This window comes from Carcharodon carcharias, chromosome 25, assembly GCF_017639515.1.
Source record: "Carcharodon carcharias isolate sCarCar2 chromosome 25, sCarCar2.pri, whole genome shotgun sequence".
Taxonomy (NCBI): domain Eukaryota; kingdom Metazoa; phylum Chordata; class Chondrichthyes; order Lamniformes; family Lamnidae; genus Carcharodon; species Carcharodon carcharias.
The window spans coordinates 3,477,096-3,485,236 of record NC_054491.1 but is presented as its reverse complement, the minus strand read 5'-3'; the positions used below and the strand labels follow the sequence as shown (position 1 = coordinate 3,485,236).

The following is an 8,141-nucleotide window of genomic DNA, read 5'->3' as shown; positions in this document are numbered from 1 at the left end:
GGAATTTCTGCTCATCCAGCCCCGGGTGTTGGACTAAAGCAGCCTGAGACAGATGGTGGTGAGGGTTAGGGGCTGAGAGTCCTCAATGAAGCTGGACTGGTATAAGAATCAGTGAGGGGGGGGTGGGGGAGGTGGGGAATGAGGTGTAATTGGATTGTAACTGAGGCTCCGCCCCCCTCCCACACACACCCCCCCCCCTCTCCACCACCACCACCCCCCCCCCCCCCCCCCCCCCGCCCAGGCCGTTCCTATGGCAACGGTGGGTGGTGCTGAGGACAATTGGATTGTAACTGAGGCTCCTCCCCCACAACCCCTCCCCCACCCCCCCCAGGCCGTTCCTATGGCAACGGTGGGTGGTGCTGAGGACAATTGGATTGTAACTGAGGCTCCTCCCCCACAACCCCTCCCCCACCCCCCCCCCCAGGCCGTTCCTATGGCAACGGTGGGTGGTGCTGAGGACAATTGGATTGTAACTGAGGCTCTTCCCCCACAACCCCTCCCCCACCCCCCCAGGCCGTTCCTATGGCAACGGTGGGTGGTGCTGAGGACAATTGGATTGTAACTGAGGCTCCTCCCCCACAACCCCTCCCCCACCCCCCAGGCCGTTCCTATGGCAACGGTGGGTGGTGCTGAGGACAATTGGATTGTAACTGAGGCTCCTCCCCCACAACCCCTCCCCCACCCCCCCAGGCCGTTCTTATGGCAACGGTGGGTGGTGCTGAGGACAATTGGATTGTAACTGAGGCTCCTCCCCCACAACCCCTCCCCCACCCCCCCCAGGCCGTTCCTATGGCAACGGTGGGTGGTGCTGAGGACAATTGGATTGTAACTGAGGCTCCTCCCCCACAACCCCTCCCCCACCCCCCCCCAGGCCGTTCCTATGGCAACGGTGGGTGGTGCTGAGGACAATTGGATTGTAACTGAGGCTCCTCCCCCACAACCCCTCCCCCACCCCCCCCAGGCCGTTCCTATGGCAACGGTGGGTGGTGCTGAGGACAATTGGATTGTAACTGAGGCTCCTCCCCCACAACCCCTCCCCCACCCCCCCCCAGGCCGTTCCTATGGCAACGGTGGGTCTGATGCTGAGGACAAGGTGCCGGGCTCCGGGAATCGGCGGCTCTCAGGAGGTGAGAGGGGGAGGGGGAGGGGGCGGGGGCGGGGGCGGGGTAACGACGGTCGGGAGCTGCTTCCGCTGAGAGGGGCGGTGCTGCCTGCGCTTGTTCCGGCCCCGGGAGGAGGGTTTGCCGGTGGCCGCCCGGGGCCCGGGGCCCGGGGCCTGAGGCCTGAGGCCTGGATCGGGGGGGGGCGGGGATCCGCTCACAGTCGAGGTCAGGAATGTCTCCGCCGCCCCTCCTGCTTCTCCAACACACACACACACACCGCCCCCCCCCCCCAAATAAATATAAATATATATAAACCAAATTTTAAAATACCAATTCACGCGAGAAATAAAATTTAAATATTAAACATTTCTGCAGCGGTCGGGTTGCCACGTCGACAAGTGTCTGGTTTGGGTGGGGGTGGGGGTGGGGGTGGGGGTCCATCAGCTCCTGACCCCATTGACCTCGAGTTAAAGAAGAGGTTGCTGCGGTGCTGGGAGTTTGCCGGACTGGGTGAGGAGGAAGTTCCCAAAGCTGCAGCAGGGAGACATTTCCCTTCCAGTAACAGCGACAAGTTTGATGAGCGACCCAGGTTATTCCAGCTGCGGTTCTCGCCGCTTCAGAGGGTGAGGCTCCGATGTGTGTGTCAGGCCGGAGGGTTCTCTCACCCGCTGCCACAGGCTGCTACCTGCCACTTAATTATTTTAACGGGCTGGAAGAGCTCAGGTGAACTCCTGGCCACTGTTAATATTTTTTTTTCTTTTAACCGTAACTTTTGTACCTGTTGCGGAATTTTTTTTTTTTTTCTAACTTGTTTCGGCAGCTACACCGCAAAAATTCTCTCCTCAGGGTGCCCTTGCATGTCTTTCATTTCACCACGATATTGTCCTGACTTGTGATTTGCCCTAATATGAAGTCAAAACAGAAAATTCTGCAAACCCAGTAGCTGGTCCGGCAACGTCTGTAGGCAAGCGAAACAGAATTAACGTTTAAAGTCGATGACCTCTCATCAGAACGACCTCTTTGACCAAGTTCTTGGTATTTTGCCCTGATACCTTACTCTGTAGCTCGGTGTCAGAAATATTTATTGATGACACTCTTGTTCAGCATCTTGGGATAATTTACTATACTAAATGCAATTAGCTGTTCTGAAACTATTGTTGGAAGAATGGAACAATCAATGTTCATTGGTAAAGGCACTGTTAGCAGGTCACCCATTATGAGAGGTCCTGAGCTGGAAAGATGTACTGCGCAAAATGCTGCAGGGATCAATGCTGGCCCATTATTATTAATTTGAGTAAACAATTTGGATTCAGAAAGAAAATATAATTTAGTAAAATTCTCAAGGTGCTAAGTTGTGGCAAGTGAGCCGTTGAGTCAATGAACTAAAGAAGGATCTAGATAAAATTTGCAATAGGCATATTAATGGCAGATGAAATTTAGGCAGGCCATTGCACATTGGGTGAAGATTCAGAGGCACACTTACTCAATGAATGATAATGAACTTAAATGAAGAGAGCCTGAAAAAAGATCTGGAAGTGATAGCAGATTTGACAGTATATATAGTTATTGCAGAATTGAAACCAATATCGATAACAATGTTAAGCAACGTTACCAACTTGGGTAGAATTTAACTGAGGAAAAAAAAGGGTAACAGTTGCAACGCAAAGAAAAGTAAAAATGAGGGAGGGCACCATTCCATTTAGTTTATCCCCCCGTGACAGAATTATAAAAATAGGTAAGCTGGATAAACTTGGACTCTAAGGAATTGGGGCCATCTAAAAACATATGACATTGAATGAAACAGAAAATATAAACCCGGAACATTATTTTACGTTAAACCTTCACTGCACAACAAGGTGTCAGGAGTACAAACTAGCAAAAGGCAAGTTTATTACATAAAGCACTTTATTACATAAAGAATGATCAGCACTTGAGTTGGCATTCAGGCACATGACTGGAGACGAAAACGCTAGAATTAATCAAGGAATGCTAAGATTCTGCGATTTGGGTAGTTGTAGGTTTATATGAAAGAATTGAGGTTGTTGGATAAAATGGCCTCACTTTCCTGTAGTCCTTTTGTGCTGTAACTATTATCTTTATTTCCATTCCAATTTACTCCCTTTCTTTTGAAAGAGAGCATCTCCAGCTAGAGTCTTGGTTCTGTGCCAGCACCTCTTCAATACCCCACTCAAATGGCTATTATTCATATGTGAACTTAGTGAGTAAATGAACAGACCATCAGGAATCACAGCCTGATCCCGTACTTATCCAACATTCAAATTCCCATCATTAAAAATCCACACGTTAAGGCTATTCTACCATGTAATTGGTTTGTCTTTGAAGTTATCTATTAATTGTTATAATTAAAAAACATATGACTGACTTGAAATTTAAACCTCAAATGGTATTTGTGCCAGAAAACTCTGAGATTTGATATATGGTCTAGGCTAATTTAGGAAGGAATGGCAGCAGGGATGTTCAATTGGCCACATTACCCTAGAATAGGAAAAGGAAAAGCAGCCAGGTTTCCTCTGGTGTTTGCTTTATCATTCCATGATTAAAAGACCTATGAACACTTATTGTTCTGGCCCACAAATGTAGAATGGTTTCTTGGGAGGTCTGCACATGTGAATCCATACTCTGGAATGAGAACAAAGCTTTGAGAGAAGAGAGAAAACCAAGGGAAAGGAAATCTAAGTTGTATAATAGTGTGTTCTTCTATTGGAAGTACTAACACTGGACATTCCAGTGATTCATTAAGTTAAAAGGTCTGTACCACATTTATGTTGTCCAGTTCCTTTAAATACATCAAATAGATACTGACCGAAACCGATGAAGTGTGTTATCCGCTATGGAAGCTCAGGTTTTGTCTCCCTTTCTCAACAGTGAATGAAGCATGACCTCGCCATCTATAGCCTCATTAAGGTGGGGAGAAATGAAGGTTGAGGGTAGTGACACTCTGTACAAGGACTGTAAAGTCTGGCCGGGAGGAAACCGAATGTGGGACTGGAGAGAGACAGGAACTCATGTGAGTAGAGGTTTGATCTGAGATGCTGAAAATAATTGTAATCCAGTAAACTGCATAGTTTGAAATGGTGTAATTTGCAAAAATTGTCTGCTTTTGGATTGCATGTCCACATGGGAATGATTTCATGTAGAACAGTGTGCTGTGAACACTGCTCCAGAGCGTTGCTCTGCCGATTCCATGTCCAGATATTGTAATGTTTGCAATAGAACACTTCACTTTAAATTCAAGAAAATACTTATGGAACAACAGCAACAAAAAGAATAACATTAATACATTGTTCAGCCTAAACAATAGATCCTTCTAGCAAGCAGCATTAAACAATGGTATCCAACAGTGAAAGGGAATTGCTGTAAAAATATAAATACAAGGCAGAAATGTACTGGTACATATTAATGCAACCATATGCTTAAAGCTCTGTAGTTCCATTACTTTCACCCTTGTCAGGTTATACCCACTTCCCATGCTGTACATATCAATTTTAAAATCCTTATACTCATCCTCAAATGCCTCTAAGATCTTATTTGTCTGTTTGCTTCTGCCCTCATCTCTGCAATTCTTATTTCTTACTCTTCACTGTGCCTCACCAACCAATATTTCAGCCATCTTGCCTCTGCCCTCTGGACCTCCTTCCCAATTCCTTTTCTTACCTTCTTCCTCTTTCAGAATTCTACATGCAACATTTTTAGTCAACCCCTTTTTTGACTCTGCCTATTTATGCATTTTACCTATTTTTTTTTCCTGTAATGTCTTTCTGACATAAATTTTATATGAATGCAATTTTTTTTGGTTGAAATAGATCTGCGTGTCCTCTGTGACTGTTTGTTTTCCTGATATACTGTGTTTAGAATATTTCTCCAGGGCATCCGGAACACACTAATTTTCTATGTGAATCTAGTTCCTTTTAAAGCTTATGAATAGTCTCAGATATGATAAGGAGCATGTGGTAAGAACTGCTGCCACTTTGAGATTCATTCAACAGTTTGAGCACTTGGATATTGGGTCTGACTTTGCAAATATTAACTTAATAGCTTCTTCAAGCTGAATTGAGGCCTGATGGTTGAATTCTCAATACACATTCCAGGAGTTTATTTATGTGACTCAAATCAGGTCTCAGGTCATGGCTGAGGTCAGGGAACAGAAACACTATACAATAGGATACATCAGAACAAGAATTGAAAGCTGATGAAATATTCTAACCTGGAGGCTTCAGACCACTGAGGCTGTCAATAATTACAACACCCAGCAATCAAACTCGGCAACCATAGAGAATTTGATAGACTCTGAAGACTGGTCATGAATAAAAAAAAACGTTTCTGTTTCATGGAATTGTAGTTTGTACTATGAATGTTGTTCTCATGTTCTTTCAGCATACACCTGGAATTCAGCCAGCTGATATTAATGAAATTGTAAACAAAGGTGTTCAGACTCTTGTAATTGGAAGGGGAATGGATGAAGCATTGCAAGTAAGTACATTTGAAGAGAAACACTAAACAAAATGAACCATCAAGCTTCACTTGCTTGTGGTCCTGATGAGCCCATTGCTTTTCTTGCAATGTAATTTTTTTTGCACCTCAGTCTATTTAAGGAATAATTTTTCAGATTTGTCATGAAAGTGTTCCATTGCCAGTAGTGCTTATATTAAACATCTTGTGTGTGTGTGTATATGTGTCTTGAAAAATAATTAGGTACCAACTTAGTATTTTTAACAACATTTTGTCGGCGCTAGTATCATTTTTTTCATTTATGGGATGTGAGCAACACAGGCAAGGCCAGGATTTATCGCTCATCCTTAATTGCCCTTGAGAAGGTGGCGGTGAGCTGCCTTCTTGCAGTCACCTCTGCAGTCCTTGTGGTATAGGTACACACACACTGCTTATTCAACTTCTCTGCTCTTTGATACAACTGAGTGATTTTCTAGGTCATTTCTCAGGGCAGTCACATTGCTGTGGGTCTGGAGTCACATGTGGGCCAGACTACATAATACTGGAAGATTTCCTCCCTGGAAGGGTACTAGTGATCTGTGTTTATGGCAATCCAGTGGTTCCATGCTCTTGCATGAGACTAGCTTTTTATTCGAGATTTATTAATTAATTGAATTTAAATTCCCCCAGTGCTTGGGATTTGAACTTGTCTCCGGAGCATTAGTCCAGGCATCTAGATTGCTAGCCCAGTAACATTATTATTATGCTCCAATTTCCCCATTAGCAACTTTGAGTAACCATAGGGTGGAACATGAATTTCCATTTGTTAATCTCTGTATAGCAGGTTCACTGCTTTGGAAGATAGAGTGGATTGGGCCAGAGGGAAGAATGGCCCCTGAGCCTCGTGTGCCACCTTCCTGAATTTCTAGTGATGCTGGTAATGTAGGTGTCAGCCTTGACTCATTGGTGACATTCTCACCTCTTGAGTCAAAGGTTGTGGGTTCAAGCTCCACTACAATTTAAGCATATAATTTAGGCTGACACTCCAGTGCAGTAGCCGTCTTTCAGATGAGATATTAAATCAAGGCTCCAATTTGGATTTAATAAAACTGGCCTTAAAGAAATTTTGAATAAATTTAACCATTTATCATGCTGAATGATAATTTATAAAAATCTCTTTCGTTCATGAAATCATGGAATGGTTACAGCATAGAAGGAGCCCATTTGACCCATGGTGTCTGTGTCAGCTCTTTGCAAGGGGAACTCAGCTAGTTCTACTCTCCTGCCCTTTCCCCATAGCCCTGCGTTTTCTTTCACTTCTGAAATCCCCAATTGCGATTGTTTCCACCACACTCAGAGGTGGTGCATTCCAGATCCTAATTAGTCACTGCATAAAAAAGTTTTGCCTTGTATTCTTTTTGCATGTTTTTGAATATAGTTATTAGGTATCATTACTTTAACACCAAATTGAATTTTAATAAAACATCAACAGATTTATCCTTCAGTTTTTTGGAATTATTAATTTGTAGCATGGTAAGCCATAGATTTGATCTGGACTCTGATTTGATCCAAGTCAGTAATGGGCGCAGGTTGCAATCAATACTGAATGTACCGAAGTAACGTCATAGAAACTTAACTTGCCTTGTTGGATTTAGGTGCCTGAAGAGACGCTGTCTTTCATCAGAAGTAAAGGTATTGTTGCTGTGGTTCTACAGACAGAGAAAGCCGTGCATCAGTACAATAAACTGGTGAAAGAGGGGGTTGCCGTCGGAGGAATCTTCCATTCAACCTGCTGATGCATCTGAGTCGGCATCTTGTGGATCACAGGAGAATAGCTAGTTGTGTTCAGATGCCCAGTTTTAGCATTTTGTTATTTTTTTTTAATACCAGAAGCAAAGGCAAACTAACTCAACATTTTGTTCTGTAAAGTAGAGTAGACTCTGGAAACCACTTAAACATTCAGTAGCCCATAATTTCTGCTGAAAAGATTATTTGGACTGGTGTAAAGCAATACTTCATGATATTTCCTGTTAATAAACATTCCTTGCTGCATCCGCCTAAAGTGTATGTTGAACTCTGTTATATCACTTCTGACCTTGGCTGTTGCATGCATTGGCTTATAGTCAGTGCTATGAATATGGGATATTTATCTTGTATGTATGTAGCCCAGAATAGCGCGTACTAGATGCTTATTTTCTGTGTCTGGAATTATAGTAACAAGAAATAGATGACTTTCCTGCAAGTTACTGATAATTTGAAAGTCAATGGGAGAAATCATCCCAGATTTGCACTAAGTGCAGTAGCAGGTAAAACAAGGTTTTACCCACCAGCCGCGATGGTGGGTTTTCATGCCATATTGTCCCAAACCCACCACATTATTTAAGCACTCCCGGGAAACACGCTGTTTCCATGGCGGGCGGGCCCTCATTCGTCCACCCGCCATCACCCTGCCGCTGTGTCATGTTGGGCCATATTTAAAGTCCAGCCACGCACACATCTCAGTGCTTCCAGACCACCACTGCTGCATGGAAGACATGGCCCTGAAACTGAAGAAGACTACAACCCCCGGTTCAGCAATATGCCCCTTTT

General features: G+C 44.1%; 1 protein-coding gene across 5 annotated transcripts; it reads left to right on the top strand.

Annotated features, from left to right (window-relative positions):
• The first annotated feature begins 1,036 nt into the window (after positions 1-1,036).
• On the top strand, positions 1,037-7,609 carry LOC121269477 (mth938 domain-containing protein-like). 5 transcript variants are annotated; one of them, XM_041174048.1, is made up of 4 exons: positions 1,037-1,127; positions 3,990-4,131; positions 5,499-5,594; positions 7,208-7,609. In XM_041174048.1, the coding sequence occupies exons 2-4, from the start codon at positions 4,000-4,002 to the stop codon at positions 7,346-7,348; spliced, it is 369 nt and encodes a 122-aa protein (XP_041029982.1). In that variant the 5' UTR covers positions 1,037-1,127; positions 3,990-3,999; the 3' UTR covers positions 7,349-7,609. The 5 variants fall into 5 exon arrangements, with proteins under 5 accessions (XP_041029982.1, XP_041029981.1, XP_041029984.1 ...); XM_041174047.1 differs by lacking the exon at positions 1,037-1,127 and adding an exon at positions 1,538-1,726; XM_041174050.1 differs by lacking the exon at positions 1,037-1,127 and adding an exon at positions 1,932-2,067.
• The last annotated feature ends 532 nt before the right edge of the window (positions 7,610-8,141 follow it).

What these genes read in the sequence shown, in the direction of transcription:
- LOC121269477 (XM_041174048.1), top strand. Translation starts at nt 4,000, where the DNA reads ATGACCTCGCCATCTATAGCCTCATTAAGGTGGGGAGAAATGAAGGTT. An exon ending in GGAGAGAGACAGGAACTCAT is followed by an intron (nt 4,132 to 5,498) that starts GTGAGTAGAGGT and finishes ATGTTCTTTCAG; the next exon opens with CATACACCTGGAATTCAGCC. An exon ending in GAATGGATGAAGCATTGCAA is followed by an intron (nt 5,595 to 7,207) that starts GTAAGTACATTT and finishes TGTTGGATTTAG; the next exon opens with GTGCCTGAAGAGACGCTGTC.